Consider the following 27,855-nt stretch of genomic DNA (forward strand, 5'->3'; position numbering starts at 1 on the left):
CTAATAACAAGGCACTTGTTACTTGGCTAATACTAAGGCACCCGTTGTGAAGCAGTGATTCTTGGTGCTGAGGCATTGTGGTGTTGGAAGATGCATATAAAAGCAGTTTCTATTCCAATAAGTTAGTAATTTTTGGAGGTCAATGTGCAATACACTAGGACACGAGTGTACATACAGCATTGTCCAATGGCAATACTAATGTGCTGCACAGCACTGTGTTCTGACAAGGCACTGATGCACAATCCAGAGTGCTATCCAACTCAGTATAGTTGAATGAGATCAGTCTTGCAAGGTAGAGCAATGCAGATGTTGTGTGTTTTTGTAAAATGTACAGTGATTTTTGGAGTGCCGGTAATTGCAAGTTCCATTCAGCTTCACTAGATGAGACAGAAAAACAATCACTCTAAAAAAAATGCAGAGCACTAGTGGAAACAAAGCAACACTAGGCACAGTATTTTTTTTAAAAAAAAGTCCATGCGATCGGCAAAATGCGAGCGCTACAGCAATCACATCGAAGCACATCTAGTGGAAATGGTGGAGATCCGGAATAAAACATTTAGTAGTTGTTTTAGCCATCTGCTAGAAATTACATGACTGTTCCTCACTGTATCATTTGCCTTATTATTTTCCCTTTATAATGTAAAAATTGTGCGCTCTCGTCCTGTCTCTCAGGCGTCTACCCCTTTGTAGAATCCACAAGGGATGCTGACAGTATCGCCAGATCCCTAGTGGATTCTCTACTTTCAAAACATGACTGCAGTGTAGAGTGGAAACGGGAAAGTCAGCTGATAGAGGAGTACTGGAGATTGTTTGAAAGCTTTCTATGGGTGCGTGCACACATCCAATTTTACCCGTTTCATATAGAAATGGGAGCCAGCAGATTCTGAATAATAAGAACAGATTTGTGCAGGTAAGCTCTTATTACACAGAAGTGGTAACATTGGCCAATCAACATTGGATCTGAATAGGTGCGCACTCTAGATTCCAGAAATCTTAGACGCTGGATAATGATGGATATGAGCAGCACTTTGTGCCTTAAGGGCCCTTTTCCACCTGCAGTCGCTAGCGTTCACGCTGAACACTAGCGATTGCTGAATCGCAAAACCGGCGATTCCCCGACGTTTTGCGGCCGCGATTTTGCTATGCTATGCACTGCATAGCAAAATCGCGGCAAATATCGCTCCGCCGCGCGTTCGCGTTCCTGACAAAAAAACGAATCGCGGTAGTGGAAATGACCTACCGCGATTCCTATGTTAAAAAGCAAACCGTAGCGATTGTAAAATCGCTAGCGGTTTGCGTTTTTGCGATGGTGGAAAAGGGCCCTTAGGCCTCGTTTCCATGTGTGTGATTTAAGCTGCTTTTTCGGCAATGTGCTGCTAAGCGATCTGCATTGACATCAGACAGTGTATGGACTGCACTTTATGAAGTTTCCATCTGATAATTGCAGCAATGCATGGTTGCCCCTGCATTCCTGCACATTCATGATTGTGATCCCATTTATTACAAATTAATGGGATTGCAACCGCATCGGGTAAAAATGTAGAGCAGTGCAGTGCCACCTGCATTTCCCCAGAGCTGGATCATCCACAAGGCAAACCGAGGCAGTTGCCTAGGGCCTCGAGAGAGTCTAGGGGCCTGGTGGATGCTAGTCCCCACCAAATCTTACTAAAAAAAAGCCAGGTGACCATCAATACTGGCCAAGATCTTGCCTAGGGCCCTATTTCATCTTAATTCATTTCTGCATGTCCCGTACTGTGCACATGGAAATGAGGCTGAAGGTGGCCACTAATGATACTAATAATTTGACGAATGATCGTTTACAAACGGTTCTTCGTATGAATGACCAGAAATGATTGTTTGGGACCACTAATGGACAAAGATCTCCTAACCAATCCGATCAGATTAGGTTAAATCTTATTTATGGACCGATTTCATTAATCTGATCAGATTGGTTGGGGGAGTTTTGTCCATTAGTGGTCCCAAACAATCGTTTCTGATCATTCATATGAAGAATCATTCATAAATGATCGTTCGGCAAATTGTGTCATTAGTGGCCACCTTTAGAGATGCTGTTAATCTGGGCCATTCTGCTGCTGCTATGTGCTTGCATAGAAAGATTGTCAGCAGTGTACTATGAACCTTGATCTCCTATCAGTTGGAAAAATAAACTCAGCCTAGGATGGGGAATACAAAACGTGCAATCTGAAGTGCATATGAACAGTTCCCGGGACAGAGGCATAAATATATATATATATACATATATATAGCAATATAACAGTTGGCACAGCTACAATAAATGAGATTTCCTAGAACGCAAAGCCTGGCATTACACCCAGCATATTGCACACTGGAGGGTATTGTACTCACCTAATTTGTTTATCAGCCATTTAATTACGACCTAATTCAGATAAAAATCAAGGTCTTTCCTCCTGGCACTGCGACGGGTCTGGTCTGCGGATTCCACAAGTTTCTATGAAAGAAGAAAGCAAAGACTTGCTATTCATTGAAGTAAAGCAATCCTGCTAATCCCGCCGTATCTACCTGAAGACTTTGCTCAAGAGCTGCTTGCTGCACACACCTCCTCTCTCACCCAAGTGAGAATCTCTCTCTATATTTAACCCATTCAGGGAAAGTGCAGCCTTCCCACTCAAATTCCATCATGCATGCTAGTACCATACCTGAAATACTAGGAGAGCAATGCTTTCTGTAGGCTTGCAAAGTGACCTGTGCAAAGCTGGATATGGTACAGTCTGATTGTACAATCTAGATCCATGTGCGCATTTAAAGTAGACATGAACTCTTGTACAGCACAGAAGGAAAACATAAAGAAATGCACCCTCTATGTAGTTATGTCTATTCACGAGTTGTAATTTGATCTCTCCCCTTTGTCACATGACTGCCATGGCAGATAACCTCATTTGAAAGTGTTATGTCTGATCGTGCTGCTCGGAAGCTCTCTTCCACACTACCTTTCACACATGCTCAGTGGGAGCTTAAATATAATCCCCCAAAATATCTCCGCTTCCACACCTCCTACACTCCTACACAAGGTAGAGAGGGGACCCCCCAGACTACATCTGTGCCATATTGCCGCCCCCCAAGCCCCGCTGGTTTCAGAGGTAGATTACAGAAAACTATCTCGGGAACCAGTGGGGCTCAAGGGCTGCAATTTGGCACATAGGTAGTTCGGGGGGTCCCCTCTCTACCCTGAACATTTGGGGAGTGTAGGAGGTGTGGAAGCCTAGATATCTGGTGCGTTTACCGTGGCAGCATAATTAACCCCCTTGCCGGTCCAATTCCCGTGGCAAGGGGGCAGCACAGCACTTCCTTTTTTTTTTTTTTTAATCATGTAGCGAGCCCAGGGCTTGCTACATGATAGCCGCTGAGCAGCGGCATCCCCGCAGCCACTCCGATTGCCTCCGGCGATCAGAGTATGCATGAAATCACGTTCAGAACGGGATTTCCTGCTGGGCTTCCCCGGTCGCCATGGCGACGGGGCGGGATGACGTCGCTGACGTCATGGACGTCAGAGGGAATCCCGTTCCACCCCTCAGCGCTGCCTGGCACTAATTGGCCAGGCTGCGCAAGGGGTCTGGAGGGGGGGCGGCGCGGCGGGTAGTGGCGAATCGGCGGTGAGCGGCGGCGATCGGAATATGCACGCAGCTAGCAAAGTGCTAGCTGCGTGCAATAAAAAAAAATTATGCAAATCGGCCCAGCGGGGCCTGAGAAATCCTCCTGCGCAGGTAACCCCGAGCTGACCTCGGAATAACCGGCAAGGAGGTTAAATATTAAATGTGGCAGCACAGGCTCCTACTGCGCATGCTGGGCAGTGCAAATTTACAGACAGCAGGATCAGACACATCAAAAACACTGGATGTAAACAATGTGTCTGCTTTCATGAATCAGGAAGTAGAAACACTACAGATTTATTTTAGGATTTGTATTAACTGTAACAAAGAAATGTTTTTTGTTTAAGGTTATTATGCTGTTGTGTATCTTTTAGAGCAGAGAGGATGTTTTGAGTTCAGGTCCCCTTTAATCACTTCACCACTGAGGCCTTTTACCCCTTGAACACCAGAGCAATTTTCACCTTTCAGCGCTCCTTCCATTCATTCGTCTATAACTTTATTATTACTTGTCGCAATGAAATGAACTATATATTGTTTTTTTCGCCACCAATTAGGCTTTCTTTAGGTGGGACATTATGCCAAGAATTATTTTATTCTAAATGTGTTTTAATAGGAAAATAGGAAAAAATGTGGAAAAAAATTATTATTTTTCAGTTTTCTGCCATTTTCGTTTTTAAATAATGCATGCTACTGTAATTAAAACCCATGAATTGTATTTGCCCATTTGTCCCGGTTATAAAACCGTTTAAATTATGTCCCTATCACAATGTTTGGCGACAATATTTTATTTGGAAATAAAGGTGCATTTTTTTCAGTTTTGCATCCATCCCTAATAACAAGCCTGCAGTTTATAAAGTAACAGTGTTATACCCTCTTGACATAAATATTTGAAAAATTCAGTCCCTAAAGTAACTATTTACGTTTTTTTTTTATTGTATTTTTTTTTTTTTTTTTTTTTAATTACAAAAAAAAATAAAAATTGGGGAGTGTGGGAGGTAATGAGTTAATTTATTGTGTAAATGTAATGTGTTTGTATATGTAAAATGCTTTAGGGTGTAGTTTTACTATTTGGCCACAAGATGGCCACAGTGTGTTTGTTTACATGCGACCTGTAAGCGTCCGGAAGGACGCTTACAGGAAGCAGTACGAGGCAGGGTAAACCACAATGATCACGCTGTTTCTCAAAGCAGCAGCAGATCATTGCGGGTGCTTAGATCAACGAACGGGAATGGATTTTCCCGTTCATTGATCTCCGGGCGAGCGGGCGGCGGCGTGCGTGAGCGCGGACAGTGGCGGGAGCGCGGACAGCAGCGGTAGCGCGGAAGGTACGGATCTCTCCGTCCCTGGTTTTTTAGGGGGGGGAAAAAGGGACGGAGAAATTCGTACCGCGGGGGGTTAAGTGGTTAAAGAGGACAGACTTTGAGGACAGATTGTTTTCCTGCACTGCTGCAATAGTGGAATGACTTCAGGAGTAAGGGCTCGTTTCCACTATCGCAAATCCGTTTGCGTCCAACGCATGCGGATTCGCACATGTAATGCAAGTGGATGGGCCCGTTTCCACTGTAGCGTTGTTGAGGTGCGTTTTTTTCAGCGGTGAAAAAACGCACAAAAGAGCCGCAGAATTCACCTGCGAGTGGAATGCATGTGAATTGCATGCAATGTATTTAATAGGGAAATCGCATGCGGTTTCCCCATGCGTTATTTGCTGCGAATTCGTATAGGTACCTACGTAAATTCACACAGGCAGTGACATGGTTAAAATCGCATATACCCTCACCTATGCAAAAAACGCATGGGGAATCGCATCCGCATGCGATTTAATCAGCGGTGGAATCCAGGCGATTCCGCACCGCAATAGTGGAAATGAGCCCTAATACGTGTTATCCTCATGAAATAAGCCGCTTGTTGCTGCTCTTCTACTGGGTGGCTTCAGGTACTGGGAGAGAGAAGAGAGAGCACTCCAATGATGCATTAAATCACTTTTAATAAAATTGCAAGTAAAATGACACTCACAAGAATGTAAGGCTGAAAGCGTGTGTAGTCGGCCGCCCAAGGCACAAGTCTCCTTTCCACAAGTCTGGCCAGGATTCATTATTGGACATTTCACATGTTGTGCACCTCCACAAGCTGATGTCATATGTAACATTTGCTGAATGCTATCCCTCACCTCAGTAATCCGGGAACTCTCCGGCTGCTGGATCCGCTATTCCAGTGGCAGGCTTTGTTCACATTATAGATCGCCAGCGCTATCGCAAGCGCTGAACGATTTATAGAACTATTTTTTAAAGCGCTTTTCCCTGCACTTTGTGCTTAGAAAAGTGCTTTCCTACGCGCTTTTGCTGAGCGATTAAGATTTTCACTTTCGGATGTCAGCAGTGTTCCCAACCGCCCGTAAATTTACGGGCAGCCCGTAAATTTTGATACTAAATAAGCTGCCCGTGAATTCCGTAAGGAATTCAGCAGCGTCCGTAAAAGGGCGGCCAGTCGGCCGCCCCCTCTGTTGCAGGACAGCAGCGCAGTGGAGGGAGAGCTGTGGGCAGCGGTGGAGAAGGGGGGCAATATTCCCTCCCTTCTCTCACCTTAGTGCTCTCCCTCCCTCGCTCGCTATCCCCTCCTGAACTAGTGCTGACTGAGTGGTGGCGTTTGGCAGCGGGCGGGACTTACCTCGCTCAAAGCGCCGGAAGTTCTGCTGCTCTGGTCTGAAAGGCAAATCATCCCGCGCCGGCGACAAGAAGGAAGGTAAGTCTCGCCCGCTGCCGCCTGCCAGCCACTCAGCACTAGTTCAGGAGGGGGCAGCGAGGGAGGGAGAGCACTAAGGTGAGAGAAGGGGGGGGGGGATATTGCCCCTCTTCTGCACCGCTGATGCCACAGCTCTCCCTTCACTGCGCTGCTGTCCTCCTGCTGGGGGGGGGGGGGGGGGGTCACCTGGCTACATATACTGGGCACATATAACCCTGACTACATATACTGGGGACATATACCCCTGGCTACATATACTGGGCACATATACCCCATGGCTACATATACTGGGCACATATAACCCTCCCTGACTACATATACTGGGACATATACCTGTGGCTACATATACTGGGCACATATACCCTGCCTACATATACTGGGGACATATACCCGACTACATATACTAGGGACATATACACCTGCCTACATATACTGGGCACATAAACCCCTGGCTACATATACTGGGCACATATACCCCTGGCTACATATACTGGGCACATATACCCCTGGCTACATATACTGGGCACATATACCCCCTGGCTACATATACTGGGCACAGGTCCTCTGGCTACATATACTGGGCACATATAACCCTGACTACATATACTGGGGACATATACCCGATTACATATACTGAGCATATTACCCCTGGCTACATATACTGGGCACATATACCCCCTGGCTACATATACTGGGCACAGGTCCTCTGGCTACATATACTGGGCACATATACCCCTGGCTACATATACTGGGCACATATAACCCTGGCTACATATACTAGGCACATATACCCCTGCCTACATATACTGGGCACATATACCTCTGGCTACATATACTGGGCACATATACCCCTGGCTACATATACTGGGCACATATACCCCTGGCTACATATACTGGGCACATATACCCCTGGCTACATATACTGGGCACATATACCCCTGGCTACATATACTGGGCACATATACCCCTGGCTACATACACTGGGCACATATACCCCTGGCTACATACACTGGGCACATATACCCCTGGCTACATATACTGGGCACATATACCCCTGGCTACATATACTGGGCACATATACCCCTGGCTACATATACTGGGCACATATACCCCTGGCTACATATACTGGGCACATATACCCCTGGCTACATATACTGGGCACATATACCCCTGGCTACATATACAGGGCACATATGTCCCTGGCTACATATACTGGGCACATATACCCCTGGCTACATATACTGGGCACATATACCCCTGGCTACATATACTGGGCACATATACCCCTGGCTACATATACTGGGCACATATACCCCTGGCTACATATACTGGGCACATATACCCCTGGCTACATATACAGGGCACATATGTCCCTGGCTACATATACTGGGCACATATACCCCTGGCTACATATACTGGGCACATATACCCCCTGACTACATATACTGGGCACATATACCCCTGGCTACATATACCGGGCACATATAACCCTCCCTGACTACATATACTGGGACATATACCTGTGGCTACATATACTGGGCACATATACCCTGCCTACATATACTGGGGACATATACCCGACTACATATACTAGGGACATATACACCTGCCTACATATACTGGGCACATATACCCCTGGCTACATATACCCCTGGCTACATATACTGGGGACATATACCTCTGGCTACATATACTGGGCACATATACCCCTGCCTACATATACTGGGGACATATACCTCTGGCTACATATACTGCGGACACTGGCTGTTTGCCATTACGTGCATTTACTGGTGAAAAGCTGTCTCTTATTATGTGCATTTACTGGTGAAAAGCTGTCTCTTATTATGTGCATTTACTGGAGAAAAGCTGTCTCTTATTATGTGCATTTACTGGTGAAAAGTTGTCTCTTATTATGTGCATTTACTGGTGAAAAGCTGTCTCTTATTATGTGCATTTACTGGTGAAAAGCTGTCTCTTATGTGCATTTACTGGTGAAAAGCTGTCTCTTATTATGTGCATTTACTGGTGAAAAGCTGTCTCTTATGTGCATTTTCTGGCGAAAAGCTGTCTCTTATTATGTGCATTTACTGGTGAAAAGCTGTCTCTTATTATGTGCATTTACTGGTGAAAAGCTGTCTCTCATTACGTGCATTTACTGGTGAAAGGCTGTCTGTCATTACGTGCATTTACTGGTGAAAGGCTGTCTCTTATGTGCATTTACTGGTGAAAGGCTATCTCTCATGTGCATTTAGTGGGGAAACGCTGTCTCTCATGTGCATTTACTTGCCATGCCCACTTTTGTCGCCGCGGCGCGCAAAGTTTCCTCGAACATGTTGCCCCCTACCCATTTGACTGCCCCCTCATATGTGCCAGTCTAGAACCGTCCCTGTACCCCTGCCTACATATACCCCTGGCTACCTGTTCTGGGGACATCTCTCCCCCTGGCTACCTGTTCTGGGGACATCTATACCCCTGGCCACCTATTCTGGGGACACCTATAGACCTGGGGCTACCTATTTTTGGGGAACCACTGCTGTCAGATAAAATGTATTTTGGAGAACTGCTGCCAGATTATGTGTATGTTGGGGGGAATCGCTGCTGCCAGATTACATCTATTTTTTGGGAACCACTGCCATATTATCTGTATTTTGGAAGAACCTCTGCCAGATTACGTGGATTTTTGGTGAAATGCTGTAAGATTACATGTATTTTGGGGGAAGGGGGGGAAACACTATGGCAGAGCTCAAACTTCCCTGGCAGACCTTTTACAGCAATACTAAAATGATGTATATTTGGCCCCACCCACGACCACGCCCACATTCTGTTGCGTGGCCACGCCCATTTTTCAGCGCGGCGCAGGGGATTTTGTCAGTAAAAAAAATCTTTTGTCAGTACATTTTTAGGTATTTGTCAGTAAAAAAAACGTGAAAGGTTGGCAACACTGGATGTCAGTCAGGAAGTGATCTCTTTGACCCTGAAATGAATAAATACAATGTATTTATTCTTAATTCTTAAAATCGATTGGGAAATCACAATTAAAAGCGCTTTTTCAAGCCCTTTGCAATTTCCCTATACCTTCCATTGACCAAAATGCTCAGAAAATGGTACATGTAGCGCGTTTATGGTTTTATTAAAATAGAAACGCTCACATGTGAACAAGAAATCATTGCACACTCGCTTTTAGAGCGATTTCTAAAATCGCTAGCGCTTTAAAAAAAAATCCAAAACGCTTATAGTGTGAACAAGTCCATAGAGAGCCCAGCGCTCCCTCGCCCAACACTCACTGAACGTGCACTTTCTGGAAAAAGATTTGACTCCTGACTTTAGCTCTTTTATGTGGCATGTGCCAGTTTGTTACATTTTCTTTCACTTCTTGGCCCTGGGACCTCCAAAGACCCCTGCGGCTTTAATATAAATCTTAGTGGGTGCTAGAGACCAAAAACAAGCTGCAGCATTGCAAACTCGATGAGGGTTTTAGTGGTCCATTCACAGGAATGTTTGCTGCTTCTTCCCACAGTGTCATCTCCACCACCTCTCGTCACTTTATTCATGTTTCATCCCCGCATTCATCCATCAGGGTAGATTATTTCTGTAACTCCTGATCGTCAGGGATTTTCACACACAACAGTCTCTCTACAGCAGCGGTTCCTTACCTTCTTGCCGCTACGGAACCCCACAAGTTTCATATTTACATTCACCCAACCCTTTATAGTCCGAACCCTTCGTAGATGGAAAAAAATATATTTTTCGAATTCAAAACATGGGGTTTGATCGAACATAGTTAAGAACCACTGTGGTGACATATTGGGGTGCTGATGATGTAAGGATAACAGGAACATATTTCTTTCATTTTCTATCGCCTTCAGCTATATATTTTGTCAGAGGTGTAGGTAGGCCAGCCAGTCTGGCTTTTGAAAGGTGTCACCTGGATATGTCTGTATGTAGATTAAAACAGTCATTCAGGGCAGAGATCAAAGGAACTGCCAGTGTCTTATTGAATAGACCAGTCACCTTCAATAGGCAAGGAAGGGGCTTATTAGGCCACTAGCAGTCACCTGAGGGAGAACAATAGCAGACAATCTCGGATGTGATTGTCTGTGTCTGTTTACAGGCAATCTTTAGATGTATAGACATTGTAACCTGGGGAAATTGGACTAAGGAAGTCTTTTGTTGGGTGTGTGTACTATAGTGGATGTTGGATCTCTGGAAATCCAATTATGACTGAGGATGTAATTAAATCTAGTCGTCCCCCCCCCCCCCCCCCCCGTCCACACAGGCTTACAGCCTCGAGGCGAATATTTCATTATAAAAACCAGGGGACAGATACCTCAAATCAGTTCTCTTCTGACGGTAGCGGCAGCTGGACTCCCGGCCCAAGCTAAGGGGCTCCTGGTCAAAGCCAGAACTGTGTCCGTCCACAAAAGTCCAAGATTCTTCTATCTGGATCCCTGTATTTGGTAAGCAAATCGCTTTTGTGTGTATCTTTGTAACTCTTAATTTTGTAACTTTTCTACTTTGTTTTTTGTAATCTTTGTATATATTCTGTTCTGCATTGTTCCACTTTTTTCCCTGGAATATTAAATTATTATTTAATAAGCTTGACTTCTGCCGTACTAAACTAACACTCATAGCCTAGAAGAGACTGAAGTGTAACCGTGTATAAGTTCATGCCTAATTGTACGCTTGAGCAACACTACCATATGAAATTGTAATTGCATTGTGTGTGGGGGCGTTTGTCATACATTGGCCTAAAGCGCGCAGCTGACCCAACGTACGAAAAACGCCAGTGCGAGTAGCGACAGCAGAGTGGCTAACAGTATCGTTCGGAATGACTCTTAGTGGTTTTTTGCTTCACTACAGTGTAAGATTGCAACTGTGTGTGTGTGTGTGTGTGTGTGTGTGTGTGGGTGCGTTCCCGTATTCGGCCTAAGCGCAAAGCTGACCCGAATACGAAAACGCGGAGTGCGCGCTGAGGACTCGACAGCAGAGTGGAAGTTTCTAGCGAACCGCTAGTGGTGGCAGTGAGAGGTGTTCTGAGGGGTCCCAGCCTTGTTTTAGCTCGAATAAGGCTGCTCCCCGCTTGATCTGGTCAAACCCGCAGTCGGGAACCGTATACGCAGGCGTGCCGCGGGCCGGTTCCTGACAACCACTGCTCTAGAGTTTATTCAAAATAGCTAGAAAAACACCAAACATGACAGATCTGGAAGTCAGAAAATGGCCAGACTGGCTCACACTGACACAAATAGTGCCTCTCTTTTCCATGTGCAGCCACTGATTCTAGACCTTGGTTTCTGTGCCCTTTGCTATGAAGGCCATCAGAAAAATTGTATCTCCTGGCAAATGCCAATTCTTATAGCATTCCAAAATGTAATGTCTTAAAAGAATCTGAGGTGAGAGACATATGGGGCTGCCATATTTATTTAATTTAAAAAATACCAGTTGCCTGGCATTCCTACTAATCTTTCTGGTCAGTAGTGTCTGAATCCCACACCTGAAACAAGCATGCAGTTAATCTTGCAGTTCATGCCACAAGAGCTGTGGTCCATAAATGTGAGTACAGAGTTGTACTCGCATCCACAGTCTTCATCTCCCAGCATGCATTGCGGCACGCACGTAAGAGAGATACTGCTGGGAGCTTTAAAATCCTCAAGATGTTGCCAGTTGGTTGGAGGAGATGACAAATGCCATTTGGGCTGGGGGCTAGAGGAGCAGCACCCTGTATGTAAATTATGATTCCTCCCCCCCCCCCCCCCCAAGGCACACACCAGTAAGAACCTCCCTAATGGGAAGGTTAATTTAAAAAATCAATAATGGTGTTCAGGTCGGTTTAACCACTTTTCCCTCCTGCGGCAGTATATCTACGCCCTGCAGGACTTCAGTTCCTGTACAGGGTCAAGATATACATCCCTTGCTGCGATTGCCGCTGTGCACGCGCCCGCTCTCACGCCCATGTGCGTTCTCGTCACCGCCCGTTAGCCCAGAAATCAGTGAATAGGATCACATATCCCATTCACTGATCTAAGTGTCCCTGTCAATGATCGCCGACATCAATGAGATGCCTGCGTCATTGTAACAAAACTGTACACTTACACACATTACTTCCTGTTCGTGGCAGGAAGAAAATGTGTGAGGAAATCTTGTGGCCAAATAGTAAAATTACACCTACATACATTGTATTTATTAAAAATAACATATATATCATTAAAATTAACCCCTTACCTCCCCCACTCTCCCATAGTTAACCCCCCAAAAATGTGCATATTATAAAAAAATTTTTACAGTACAGTATGTCCTGAGGGTATATTACTGATATTTTTGAAAATATGGGCTTTTAATTAGTGATGGACCCAAACTAAAAACAATGCACCTTTATTTTCAAATAAAATATTGGCACAATACAATACTATACACATAATTTAAACGTTGTATTAACTGGGACAAATGGGCAAATGTGTAGGGTTTTATCCACAGTAGAACATTTTATTTTAAAACTATAATGGCCAAAAACTAAGAAATAATGCTTTTTTTTCCATTTTTTCTTATTATTCCCATTAAAATGCATTCAGAATAAAATAATTCTTAGCAAAATGTACCACCCAAAGAAAGCCTACTTGGTGGTGAAAAAAACAAGATATAGATAATTTCATTGTGATAAGTAGCTATAAAGTTATTGGAGAATGAATAGGAGGAGTGCTGACAGGTGAAAATTGCTTTGGTCCATAAGGGGGAAAAGCCCCTAGTAGAGGAGTGGTTTAAAGGAAATAAATATTTTGGCCTCCATAAGTCTCTTACCTCAGGTTCCCTTTAAAATGTTATCAATTGACCCATGCATATTAACCAAACAAATTGTTTTGCATGCCAGAACAGTCAGGATATGTAATATCATGTGCTTGTGTTATTTGTGCAAACTAATGTGTGTGTAAGAAAGGAAATGAAGAATGCCAAGTCTGAGAGGAGCAGGAAAATGAGAAGCGGCATGTGCTTTACTTGGTAAAAAGCTATATTTAACTTTTGAGACTGTCAGCAGACTATGTGGAGAAAAGGCTATTTAATAATTTAGTCCAGAGCTTGCAGGTTGCTTCACTGGCTGCAGGTTTGTTCCAGATCAATGGCTCAATAAGTAGTGGCACAAGGATGAGGATAGCAGCCCTGGAGACAAGCTGGCAATGACAGGTCGCCCATTCCCATCTACAGAGATTACTTTCAAAACATAACTTTCCTGTTACAAGGCATAACTTAATTGTTGCAAAGCATAATTTCCATGTTACAAAGCATAACTTCCCTCTTACAAAGCATAACTTCCCTGTTGCGAAGGATAGCGTCTTTGTACCCAGCTGTAAAAAAATAATAATTGATGATCAATAATGCATCTATACTACAGTAAAGACTTTGCTCCTATTAGGAGATCTAAACTAAGGCTTGGACCACACCAGCTAAAGTGGACAGTGCAAGATCCGCTCCGATGGTCCGTTGAGGTCCTTGTAGAGTGTGTAGCAGATGCATTTCCACCATGGGAAACATTTCTATGGGAAACACATCCACTTATCCAGAAAAATAGTGGAGAGCAGGATTTTGCGTTTTTGGTCGCACCGGATCTAATGGATCCTTTGCAAATGCACATGTTTAAGGGGATCCTATTAAAAACACCAGTTCTTGTGATCCGTAAAATGGACAATGGTTTCAGTGTTTTGGCTCTAGAGTGAACCGAGTCTAATAGAAAAAAAATCCTTTGTCAACATACCTCATAGACTAAATGCAGTGGTGCGAAACCGCTGGCCAGGACCCTCTTTTAACTAGCAGCTGTGCTCCCCTTCATGCATCAGTGCGGCCATTTGGCACAACTACGGTCATGTCTGGGCAGTAGCATAGAGCCACTTGTACAGGAGCAGTTTTGGCTTACTGAACAGGTGTGGCCGTACTTACACAGGCACAGAATGGTCGCGTTCATACACGGGAGAAGCACAGCCACCAGAACATATCTGATAACGCTTATGCTCAGAGGGTCTGTGTGTGGCATCCAATACAATCCAGAATCATCTGCTGAAGGAGCACCACATGAAAAAGTGTGCCAAGACTAGAGTTGGGCCGAACGGTTCGCCTGCGAACGGTTCCATGCGAACTTCCGTGGTTCGCGTTCGCGTCCCGCAGGCGAACCTTTGCGGAAGTTCGGTTCGCCCCATAATGCACATGGAGGGTCAACTTTGACCCTCTACATCACAGTCAGCAGGCCCAGTGTAGCCAATTAGGCTACACTAGCCCCTGGAGCCCCACCCCCCTTATATAAGGCAGGCAGCGGCGGCCATTACAGTCACTCGTGTGCCTGCATTAGTGAGAGTAGGGCGAGCTGCTGCAGACTGTCTCTCATAGGGAAAGATTAGTTAGGCTTAGCTTGTTCCTGGCTGCATACCTGTTCTGTGAACCCAACACTGCATACCTGTTCTGTGAACCCACCACTGCATACCTGTACTGTGAAACCACCACTGCATACCTGTTCTGTGAACCCAACACTGCATACCTGTTCTGTGAACCCACCACTGCATACCTGTACTGTGAAACCACCACTGCATACCTGTACTGTGAACCCACCACTGCATACCTGTACTGTGAACCCACCACTGCATACCTGTTCTGTGAACCCACCACTGCATACCTGTACTGTGAACCCACCACTGCATAGATACCTGTACTGTGAACCCACCACTGCATACCTGTTCTGTGAACCCAACACTGCATACCTGTTCTGTGAACCCACCACTGCATACCTGTTCAGTGAACCTGCCACTGCATACCTGTTCTGTGAACCCACCACTGCATACCTGTTCAGTTCAGTGAACCTGCCACTGCATACCTGTTCTGTGAACCCGCCACTGTAAACCTGTACTGTTCCTGTCATTTAGCATTCAATGTGATTTCTGCCCTTAAAACGCTGCTTTGCGTCACATCCAGATTTTTCCCGGGGACTTTGGGCGTGTATCCCACTCCGCCATGCCCCCCTCCAGGTGTTAGACCCCTTGAAACATCTTTTCCATCACTTTTGTGGCCAGCATAATTTTTTTTTCTTCCAAAGTTCGCATCCCCATTGAAGTCTATTGCGGTTCGCAAACTTTAACGCGAACCGAACCTTCCGCGGAAGTTCGCGAACCTAAAATCAGAGGTTCGGCCCAACTCTAGCCATGACCCCGGCCCCAGTGTCTCAAGAGATACACAAGTCCAAGAACAACAAATAGGTTGGCACCACTATAAGTAATTAAGCTATTTTACTGCATAAAACTACGGCCAACATTTTCATGCAGTAAAAGAGCTTAAAGTGAACTTCCAGACTAAAAATCTACTCAGCATCACTGAAAAGGCCTGGTGTTTCTTTAACAGTTTCACAGCTTCAGATCTTTGTTTTTCTTACCCAAGCCTAATTTTTAGCTGCAAAGAAAACTGCCCGGGCATTTTTCCCCTGATGCTGTGCAAAGCATGATGGGATTTATGATGTTGTTGTTCTCCTTCTGCTGTTTTGGTGCATTTTTTTTTTTAAATTTTAAATTTGAGATTTGAAGGCTAGCGCGCGCAGCTGGGAGGGGTAATCAGGACACAGGACAGTTGGAACTGTGTCTCATGCTCCCTGTCACCTCTTTTCAACCAAAAAGATGGCTGCCCCCATGAAAAATATGGCTGCCCCCATGAAATCACAAACATTTGCCTGTTCTTTTAAAGGGTGGGTAAGAGATTATATTACCTATCTATTTTAATTAACATAACTAATGTAACTTAATGACAGTATGTTTGTTTATGCTGAAGTTTCCCTTTAATTACTTATAGTGGTGCTGACCCATTAGTTGTTTCTATACTACCCAGAGGCTTCCCTCTACCTAGGTACTGTAAGTATTTAACTTTTTTATGCCGCCTCGGGTGCACTTTAAGTCTAGGTCCTCAGGCTGCTTTCACAGTAAGACGTTACAGGCGCACATTAATGCAGCCTGTAACGCAGCCTAACTCACAGCAATGAAAACTAAATGGGCTGTTCACAGTGCCCACGTTGCGTTACACTGTAACGCTGCACGTTCTGAGAAAGTGCAGCATACTGTGCGTTCTACGTTAGACTGGTTGCCCATGCGCAGTAATTAGCCACATGGCTAATTAACATTCACTGCACTGCTGACGTGCAGTGTTTTTTTCCTGGAGTGGCCGCTTTGTGCACTGATTGGCTGGCGGGACCACGTAACACTCCGCATCACGTGGTCCCGACAGCCAATCAGCGCCACGGAGACACACAGAGCGCACCAAGAGCTACATAACGCGGCTCACTCTGGCGTCCTGCTTAGACACCACCAGGCGTTGCGTTAGGGGCACGTTATGCGACTTTGCAGATTTTGGTTTTTAACATGGAAAGGAATCTAAAATGTAGAGAAACCGAGAGCCCGATATAGTGTAGTATGTTAAAACATAAACATAAACGAAGTACGGCAAATCAGTGAGAAGAATATACTCACAAACGTGGGTTACCACACAGGCAACCACTGTATAAGCAAGTGAGGAGATTAGACCTGTCCTCACTCAGGGCTAAGAAGTCGCTCTCTGTAGATGAGAAAAAGGGGTAGATCACCCCTCCACCAGGGGTGGACACGACTGAGGCGCTACACCTGCTATTGCTGGAATTCTGTTTTGTTCCCACGTTTATTGCCTGATGAAGCGGGCTCGGCCTGCGAAACGCGTTGCACTTTTGGGGTACTATATAATAAATGTGATTGCTACTTTTCTGCTTTATGGAGGTAAGTCCACCACTTCCTCCTAGCAAATTTAAAAAATGTTATCCACTTTTATTCTGCTGTTGCCTAATGGAAAGGAATCTAATTTTTTTGTATCTTCATTGTTGTCTGTGCCTCACTTACAGACCTGAAAGCAAGTCGCTAAATCTCTGGTGCACATTACAAGAGCTTTTCTAAGCGCTTTGCGATTTTAAAAGCTCTTGCTAAATGTTATCCTATGTCTGTGTTCACACTGGAGCGATGTTTATTTTTTTTAAATCCCCCCTAGCACTGCATTAGCAAGAGCTTTTAAAATCACTAGCGTTTAAAAAGCTTTTGTAGTGTGCACCAGTCCATAGACAGACATAGACAGCAACAACCTAGTTTTGTAGGATGGAGAAGAGAAAACTTATCTTAAAGAGAATCTGTATTGTTAAAATCGCTCAAAAGTAAACATACAAGTGCGTTAGGGGACATCTCCTATTACCCTCTATCACAATTTCGTCGCTCCTCGCCGCATTAAAAGTGGTTAAAAACAGTTTTAAAAAGTTTGTTTGTAAACAAACAAAATGGCCACCAAAACAGGAAGTAGGTTGATGTACAGTATGTCCACACATAGAAAAATACATCCATACACAAGCAGGATGTATACAGCATTCCTTTTGAATCTCAAGAGATCATTTGTGTGTTTCTTTCCCCCATGCACTGAAGTTTCAGGCTGCTCTTTTCTTCCTGCAAACAGCTTTGCCCTTGTCTGTAATTCCTCAGTATGTGAAAGCCCAGCCAGCTCAGAGGATGATTTATCCAGCTTGTAAAAGATAAGAGAGAAGAGAGAAGCTGCTCTAATCTAAATAACACACAGGCAGTGTGCATAGAGGGGCCAGGAAGGGTGAGTTCATAGCAGAACCACAACACTGAAGAACTTGGCAGCCTTCCAGACACAGGCCGACAAGTCTGACAGGGGAAAGATACATTGATTTATTACAGAGACAGTGATAGTATAAAGTGCTGCAGTAAGCCAGAACACATTAGAATAGCTTTTGGAACTTGTAGGATGATAAAAAACAGGATGCAATTTTTGTTACGGAGTCTCTTTAAAGCGGAATATAACCCTGCATTTTAACTTTGCTCTAGAACATTATTTACAGCATATTATATGCAAAAAGCATTTTTTTTTACTAGACCAGCATTGGAAGGGTTAAACACAGAGGTTTCAAGTTCCGTGGAGAGATATGCTGAAGTTCAGAGTGTTACATTCTATTTAGTTAAATGTATCTATTGAGAAATGTTACACACTCTTTGGCTGTCCTCCAAGCTCCTTCTCAGTCAGAGAGAGTGAGTCACATTCAACACTTAAATACATTTATGTAAACAAAATGTATCTATTTCAGCTTCGGATGCGTCTGCAGAAATCTCCAGGAACTTTAAAGCTTTGTGTAACCCTTCCAATGCTGGTCTAGTAAAAAAAAAAAATGCTGGTTGCATATAATATACTGTAAATAATGTTTTAGAGCAAAGTTGAAAGGCAGGGTTATATTCCGCTTTAAACTGTTATAAGAAAACATATTGTCCCTGATTTCCTGTTCTTGAGAGCAACATTTTTCATATTACAGCCATGGAGGTTTCAAGGATAAAAAATGATTGGAAAACTTTGTAACTGAGATACAGACAGCAGTAAAAAACCAAAAGTGGTTGAAACCCTTTTACAAACAACTCAAAACCTTTTTCTTTCCTGGAACTGAGCTTTACAAATTACAAAGTTCAGTAAGTTATCCATCAACTCCCAGAGTTTACCTTTAAACGTACCTCCTCACTATCCTCCACTTAAGTAATAACATTGTATTGAAACAGCCTTAGTGTAGGAACCCACTAGAGCGTTTTGTTGAGCATTTAGGGATCACTTTAAATTGATAGCGATTTCCTGAAACACTTTGCCAATGTAAGTGGATAGGACTGATTCCACTGGGTCGATTGGGATTAGGAAAATCGCAATTACAGGACATGCAGCATTGTGGGAGCTTTTGCGCTCCAATGTAAAGTATTGAAGCAATGACAAATTGCTAATGAATCGCTACACATTGCGATCTGTGTGCGATTTTGAATTACTGCAAACTGTAAAAAAAAAATCATAATCATTTGAAACAACCAATCAGAATTAATCACGATTGGTGACAAAAAGTGTACACATTTTAAAATCATTACGAAAAACATCGGAAAACACTCATGAAATCGCTTAAAAACCGCTAATTCAAAACGCTAGCAATGACGATTGCCATTTGTGACTTGTAGTGAGTTCCAGGCTTTACTGTCACTCACTGCTGACCTCTGTCCACGTGAAAAATCCGCATGGCAGACCCATCAGAATTCGCATACCGCTATGCGGGTGTATGCAAATTTTTATGCGAATTCGCATGAATGACGCTGTATGCAAATTTAACCATGTCAGTGCCTGTGTGCTTTTACATTGATCTCATGCGAATTTGCGTGCGAATTCGCATGAAAATTCGCATACACCCGCATAGCGGTATGCGAATTCTGATGGGCCTGCCATGCAAATTTTTCACGCGGACAGAAACGCTCAGAAATCCTGACAAGTGGAAAAAGTCCCATCCACGAATTCGCGATAGTGGAAATGGGCCCTCACTCTTGTATCTTCACCATCTCTGCATCTTCTGCTAAACACGCATGCAGGTCATTGCACACAGCACCGCTGTCATTAACTAAGATCTCCTGAGCCCTAAGAGGTCCCTGAAGCTCTATGGAAATAAAACTGATGTCAAGTCCTTTCTTCCCATCCCATGTGACTACTGTGTAAACTCTGCATTGGTGTGGAACCCCATATATATGATGTGGTCTAAGTGGTGAGGGAGGGGCCTAGGCAGGACCAAAGAGATTGAGCAGAACATGGATGGTGCATGGTTGGACTTCCATAACCACCAAAATTTGAGAAACCCTCTAGAGCTCAAGAGAGCCCCATTAGTGACACAATGCAAATGTATTTTTACAGCAATCCACAACATGACAGCTTTAAATATATTCTGTTAGGTAAACAGATTGTAAAACAAACACAAAACATTGGGAAGATGCGTATGTTTCCCATATGGGGGTCCAGTTAGAAGATACACAAAAACTTAGCTAAAGAAACATGTTCATTTTACAATAGTGCATAAAATGTTGAGCTATACAGTAAAATAGAATAATAAAGCACCCCATACAGTTCTTTATTCGCTACCGTTATCTCACTGACCTACATGTTTGTGAGATGAACTAGCTTTCTGTGGCGTTAGTACTTTGTATAAAACACTGTGTTATCTTGATTGGACCATGACAAGCGATTTTGGAAGCCAGCTGAACTGAGAATTGTAATGCTTTCAAAGCCCCTTTCATAGATCACTGTCTGTTCCTGCAGCAGCCTTCAGTACATAAGCTGCTTCTGAGCCTTTCTCTCCCGAAGCTCGGCAGCCGATGCTCTTTTCATGTAATAAGCGGCATTTCTTCACTGTGATGTTTTTAATTTTGCTGCAGAGATGGTGCAGAGGCACAAGGTCTGCAGGACGTCCTGTTTGTAGGCTTCATTCCATTCTCGTGATAAAAAAAAAATATGTCCCATTAGAATGAAGGAAAGTAGAATTCCTGCTGGATTTCTTCACATTAGGGACAGAGTAGGGAGGATTATAGGTCAGCTTTCTGATTGGCTGATGACACCCCTTAAGAGGCGGGAGTTATGGTCAAGGAGAAACAGTGATCAAAGCACAGCAGGAAAGTATTGTCACTTCCTTTCTACTTAACCCTATGAGTGCTTCAGAGATTGGATTTAATATAAGCACATCAAATCAAATTAACGCAATGCAAAAATAAGGTTTGTAAATAAATTAATAAGACTTACTAATTTGTATTGCATTTTCTCTGTAAGCCTGAAGACTTTCACCATTCGGAAAATGTGGGTGCTGGAAGGCAAGAGCGCCTTCTGTATGCGTTTTGATCATACAAAGCACAATAGAGTTCCTTTACAATGCAAGCTGCTTCTATGGAAACACAATGCTTCCTGGAAAAAACCGGTATAGATGAGGGTATTCAGTGCGGAAAGGCTGTGCAGCCTACAATTGTGATCAGCTATTAAAGTACACCTGTCACTGATGCCAGAATACCATCCTGAGCACTAGAGCTTCTTAAAATTAAGGCACTCTCTGAGGATCACCAGTGTGCTGAAGATCATGGCATAGAATGACATTCTTAGGACTTATTCACACTATGAGCGTTTGCATATTTGTTTAAGCACTGGCGGTTTTAGAAATCGCCCTAAAAGTGCTTGTGAAATGATTCCCTATGAGAATGTTCACATATGAGAAGCGGTGGGAACAGAGCCGGGACAAGGTCCTCCAGCACCCAAGGCTGAGACACCAAAGTGCGCCCCTCCTTCCCTCCCACCTCAGCTGTCACACACTGATTGCTATTAGACTAAGAGGGCCACAGGGCCCACAACCTCCCCAACACCTTAATATCTAGTTATCTGGCTTGCAGTCACTGCCATGTATCCCCTTTTCTTATTTCTTTCTGCTTCAAACACAATTATGAATGACAGCTGAATGAATTCTGTGCCCCCTCCTACACTGCGCCCTGAGGCTGGAGCCTCTCCAGCCTATGCCTCGGCCCGGCCCTGGGTGGGAACACAGTTCCCATTCATTGATCTAAGTCCCCGGTAGAAAAAACGACAGCCTCTCATTAGAGGCTGCAGTCTTTCTGAAAAAAATAAATAATTATGTCCTCCTTATAGTTCCTGTAAGCGAGAATGCTCGCTCACAGGATAGAACAAAAAAATCACTGGGGCCATCTTGTGGCCAAATAGTAAAACTACATGCACATACATTTTTATCACAAAAAGACACAATAAATGACATTTAAAATTAACTATTTACCTCCCACACCCAAAAAAATACCCAAATAAAATGTTTAACTAAATAAAAAAAATTACAATTTTGAAAAAAAAACCAAATAGTTACCTAAGGGTCTGAACTTTTATGTGAAAAGGGTATACAATTAATATTTTTTAAACTATAAGCTTGTAAATATTGATAAATGCAAAACTAAAAAAAATGCACCTTTATTTCCAAATAAAATATTGGCGCCATACATTGTGATAGGGACAAAATTTAAATGGTGTAATAACCGGGACAAATGGGCAAATAAAATACATAGGTTTTAATTATGGTAGCATGCATTATTTTAAAACTATAATGGCTGAAAACTGAGAAATAATTAATTTTTTTATTTTTTTCCTAATATTCCTGTTAAAATGCATTTAGAAAAAAATTATTCTTAGCAAAATGTATCACCCAAAAATACTAATTGGTGGCGGAAAAAACAAGATATAGATCAATTTATTGTGATAATTAGTGATAAAGTTATTGGCGAATGTATGGGAGGTGAAAATTGCTCGGATGCATAAGGTGAAAAATGACTGAAGGCTGAAGTGGTTAATAAATACAGCATGATAATTGCATTAAGGCTGCTTTCACAGTGAGACGTTACAGGCGCACGTTACTGCTGCCCGTAACGCAGCCTACCGCACAGTAATGAAAAATCAATGGGCTGTTCACAGTGCCCACGTTGCGTTACATTGTAACGCTTCACGTTATTTTAAAGTGCTGCATGCTGTGCGTTCTACGTGGCTAAGCCGCGTTAGACTGTTTGTGCATGCTCAGTAGTATTGGAGGAGGAGGACTCCCCCTCCTCGGCCAGGCAAATGGCTAATTAATATTCACTGCACGGTGTGACTTGCAGGGTTTACTTCCTGGAGCGCCGCTCTGTGCGGCGATTGGCCGGCGGGACCACGTGATGCCGCATGCGTCCAAGAGTACGCATCACAGGACGTGTGAAGAGCCGCTCAACGCGGCTCAATGTAACGTCCAGCTACAACCACACTAGGCGTTGCGTTAGTGTGTAAGTAGCCTAAAGCCATAAAATCAAATCTACATCCTGAGCCTGCATTGCAAGCATTCCAACATAATCATAAATGGGTCTGCTGTAATGAATCTTATCTTCCTCGGCATGGCTCTTTTCTCATACATTGCAGGGGAGCGGGAAGCTTGTTATCTTCCCTTCTTCCCCTCGCACATTCCTGCTCCTTGCTGATTGGCTGAAGGCAGTTCAGTGTGACACAAGGCTGAGAAAGGAAATAGAAGAGAAATCACCTCCCCCCTCTCCAGAAGCTGCTGAAATCTGATCTATTTTCTCCTCAGGTGTTTACAAAGCGAAGGAGTAAGGGAGGAAATGACATCAGGATTGGTTCCAGTCAGAGGCAGTAAAGATGGAAAATGCCTGGGACAGTTTTTTCTTTATTTACTATATACAATTCACTAAAATAAAAATGCAGACAGTACAATACATATGTTATGTAAGTAGAACAAGTATTTATCTACTCATATATATAAAACAAAAGTTTGCTTTCTTAAAACAGAAAGAATTTGCGATAATTCAGGTTGGAGTGAGCTCCGAGATGTCTCCCAGTTCCCTGCGATAGTATTGCTGACCCTCGTTCTTTAAAAGAACTACCGGTAAATCTCCATTCGAAAAATGTAGGGTCAGCACTTTAGAGTGAACAAACATTGCTTCTTAGCACCAATAAAAGTCAAATCAACTTACAATTTTTGTTAATTAATGTAAAATCAGTTCCTTTTGGCAGGAATTTGTACAATTAAAATTTAGATGAGAGTCAAGCCAAAAATAACTGATCCCAAGTAAATAAAATGCTCCATCTGGAACAATTTCATTATTATTAATGCATCGTGCCATATGTATGCATCGGGCAGCACGGTGGCGTAGTGGTTAGCTCTCTCGCCTTGCAGCGCTGGGTCCCTGGCTCGAATCCCAGCCAGGGCACTATCTGCAAAGAGTTTGTATGTTCTCTCCGTGTCTGCGTGGGTTTCCTCCGGGCACTCCGGTTTCCTCCCACATTCCAAAAACATACAGATAAGTTAATTGGCTCCCTCTAAAAATTGGCCCTAGACTACAGTACTTACACTACATAATATAGACATATGGCAATGGTAGGGATTAGATTGTGAGCTCCTTTGAGGGACAGTTAGTGACAAGACATATATATATACACTGTACAGCGATGCGTAATATGTCGGCGCTATATAAATACTAAATAATAATAATATGTGACATATTTATAACAGAGCAAATCTGATTATATTGTAAATGCAAATGCATTATTAACTCTCGGTTTCGCTATATTTGTGAAATATATATATATATACACATTTTATTCAGAATTTTTTATAGCACTGATATCTTCCGCAGCACTCTACAGCGTACAGTATATAGTCTAGCCACTAACTGTCCCCCAGAGGAGCTCACAATCTAATCCCTACCATAATCATATACCCATCATATTCTAGGGCCAAGTTTAGGGGTAAGTAAATTAACTTATCTGTATGTTTTTGGGATGTGGGAAGAAACCGGAGTGCCCGGAAGAAACCCACACAGATGTGGGGAGAACATACAAACTCTTACCAGAAGAAAATGTATGCGTGCATCAAACAGCAACAGATGCATTTTCTTAGTTGTAATAGGTATTGCATTTCTATGCTTTGGAGGCGGGTGGTGGATGGCTTGTTCTAGGAGGTGAGAGCCCTGGAGCAGGCTGTTTGCGCCTGTCTCCACCCCTGGAGTGTTGCGTGAGAGCTACCCCTGAGCCCTACCAGCTTGGGGGGCCCATGCTTCACTCCTTTCCAATGTGTCGCGCCCAGGTCATGCACATGCAGCAGAACGCAATGTCTAAGTAAGTTCCTGATTTTAATTTTGGGAGGTGGCGGCTCTTCCCGGAGCTGGCCACACTTGTGGGGGGGGGGGGTCGCCTGCACCCCCCAGCCTACCCCTCTGTGGTGCTGCTGTGTGGTTTCTGAGCGGTGAGAGGGCCTGGGGCCCCCTGGTTGTACAGGGGCATTGGGGAGCCTCCTCGTGGCACTCCTGGATAGTGCTAATGTAGCATGAACTAATCCCCGCAGGGCATCCGCTTTGCGGTGTTAGTTTTAGACCCTGCATATTTTGGCATACAAAAGCAAATGCATATTTGCATGAGCAATGTCTTGTGATAAGCCAATTAGGCCAAATTTACAAAGCCAGATTTATCATGTTTTAACTTGGTTGATGCACATATTTTTTCTTCGTTGTAATCAGTGTTGCATTTCTATCCTTTGGAGGCGGGTGGTGGATGGCTTGTTCTAGGAGGGGAGAGCCCTGGAGCAGGCTGTTTGCGCCTGTCCTCCCCCCCTCTGGAGTGTTGCGTGAGAGCTACCCCTGAGCCCTACAAGCTTGGGGGGGGGGTGGCATGCACATGCAGCAGAACACAATGAACGTTAAGGCGCGTTTTTAATTTTTGGAGGTGGGTGCAGGCGGCTCTTTCCGGCGCTGGCCATGCTAGGGGAGGTGCCTGCACCCCCCAGCCTCCCCCTCCGGGGTGCCGCTATGTGGTTTCCGAGTGGTGAGAGGGCCCCCGGCCCCCCGGTTGTATGGGGGGAATTGGGGAGCCTCCTCGTGGTGCTCCTGGATAGTGCTAATGTAGCATGAACTAATCCCCACCGGGCATCCGCTTTGCGGTGTTAGTGTTAGACCCTGCATATTTTGGCATGCGAAAGCAAATGCATATTTGCAAGAGCAATGTCTCGTGATAAACCAATTAGGCAAAATTTGCAAAGCCAGATTTATCAGGTTTCAACTTGGTTGATGCACACATTTCTTCTTTGTTGTAATGAACATACAAATTCTATGCAGATAGTGCCCTGGCTGGGCTTAAAGCTGGGGCCCCAGTGGTGCAAGGCGAGAGTGCATGGTAACCAATGCTCGGAGCCTTGCAAATAAAATAGACGAACTAGAGTTCATTCTGAATGACAAAGGCTATGACATTGTGGGAATAACCGAGACATGGATGGATGAAAGCCATGACTGGATAGCTAATTTAAAAGGATACAATGTGTTTAGGAGGGATAGAACAGGGAAAAAAGGTGGAGGGGTTTGTCTCTTTGTTAAGAATTCTCTTACAGCTGTCCTCATCGATGAGATGGAGGAAGATTGCGAAGATGTGGAGTCCGTTTGGGTAAATATTCATGGTGGAAATAAAAGTTGGCAATTGCTTATTGGGGTATGCTACAGACCACCTCATATTAATGAAGCTGCAGAACTGCGATTACTACAGCAGATTGAAAAAGCTGCAAGTAAAAATGAGGTCATAATTATGGGCGACTTCAACTTTCCAGACATTGACTGGAGTATTGAGGCTACCCATTCTGGTAAAAGCAGCAGATTTCTGGCAGCACTACAGGACAATTATTTGACTCAAATTATAACGGAACCAACTAGGGGGAATGCGTTACTGGATCTGATCATTTCTAATAGACCAGATAATGTATCAAATGTGCAGGTTCAAGAACATTTGGGAAATAGTGATCACAACATGATAACGTTTGATCTGGTGACTGATAGGCCACGGGGCAGCGGGACCACTAAAACTATAAATTTTAGAAAAGCAAAGTTCAATCAAAGTAGACAGGCACTAAGTTTGGTGAACTGGGATAATGTACTACAAGGGGAGGACACTGAAGGGAAATGGCAAGCTTTTAAACTTATTCTCAATCAATATTGTAGTATGTATATCTCATATGGAAACAAAATGTCTAGGAATAAAAAAGGCCTCTATGGATGAATAGAAAGGTTAGGGATAAAATGAAGAGGGAAAGGAATGCCTATAAGGTCCTAAAACAGGAGGGGACCGAGGCTGCACTAAGCAATTATAAGGCGTGCAATAAAAATTGTAAAAAAGAAATTAGGCTGGCAAAGATCGAAGCTGAAAATCAAATCGCTAGGGATATCAAATCTAACCCAAAAAAGTTTTACAAGTACATCAACTCTAAAAAAAGAAAGGTTGACTGCATAGGACTCCTAAAGGATGAGTGAGGGGAAGAACTCAATGGTGGATGACCAAGGTAAGGCAGAGTTATTAAATGCTTTCTTTACTTCTGTCTTCACAAAGGAAACAGCACTGTTGCAAATTACAGAGGCAGAAGAGTCTCAATCTTCTAACTGTAATATTAAATACTTAACGCAGGAAGAAGTGAAGGCAAGACTAAATAAATTAAAAATAGACAAGGCACCTGGCCCGGATGGCATGCATCCTCGGGTCCTAAGGGAATTAAGTTCAGTTATAGCTAAACCCCTTTATCTTATCTTTTGTGACTCTCTTGCAACTGGCAGAGTCCCAGTGGATTGGCGTACAGCCCACGTTTTCTTATTATTTAAGAAGGGCAAAAAATCAGAGCCAAGAAATTATAGACCTGTAAGCTTAACATCAGTTGTATGCAAACTATTTGAGGGGTTGCTATGAGATACTATACATGACTTCATAGTAGAAAATAATCTTATTTCTCAGCATCAACATAGGTTTACTAAAGACAGGTCCTGTTTGACTAACATGCTCTGCTTTTATGAGGTAGTGAATGCCAATATGGATATTGGGAATACTGTAGATGTGATATACTTGGACTTTGCAGAGGCCTTCGACACTGTTCCCCACAGAAATCTGGTGCAAAAGTTGAGGATGCAAGGACTGGCGAAGAGTCTGTGTGCATGGATAGGGAACTGGCTAATGGACAGAAAACAAAGAGTTGTGGTCAATGGATCGTACTCAAAATGGGAGACCGTTATCAGTGGGGTCCCACAGGGGTCTGTACTGGGTCCAGTGCTCTTCAATT

General features: G+C 43.7%; 1 protein-coding gene across 3 annotated transcripts in view; it reads right to left on the reverse strand.

Moving 5' to 3' along the window:
* The window catches only part of SLC25A22 (solute carrier family 25 member 22), a 219,944-nt gene that overhangs the window by 121,038 nt on the left and 71,051 nt on the right, over window positions 1-27,855 (reverse strand). For 2 of the 3 annotated variants that reach the window (XM_068260274.1, XM_068260276.1), the window contains exon 2: window positions 2,368-2,470. In XM_068260274.1, coding sequence (XP_068116375.1) covers window positions 2,368-2,387 — 20 coding nt within the window. In that variant the 5' untranslated portion in view covers window positions 2,388-2,470. Of the gene's footprint in view, window positions 1-2,367; window positions 2,471-20,351; window positions 20,700-27,855 lie in introns of those variants that run through there. The other variant, XM_068260275.1, reaches the window with a different exon arrangement.

Source organism: Hyperolius riggenbachi, chromosome 11 (genome assembly GCF_040937935.1).
Source record: "Hyperolius riggenbachi isolate aHypRig1 chromosome 11, aHypRig1.pri, whole genome shotgun sequence".
Lineage (NCBI taxonomy): Eukaryota > Metazoa > Chordata > Amphibia > Anura > Hyperoliidae > Hyperolius > Hyperolius riggenbachi.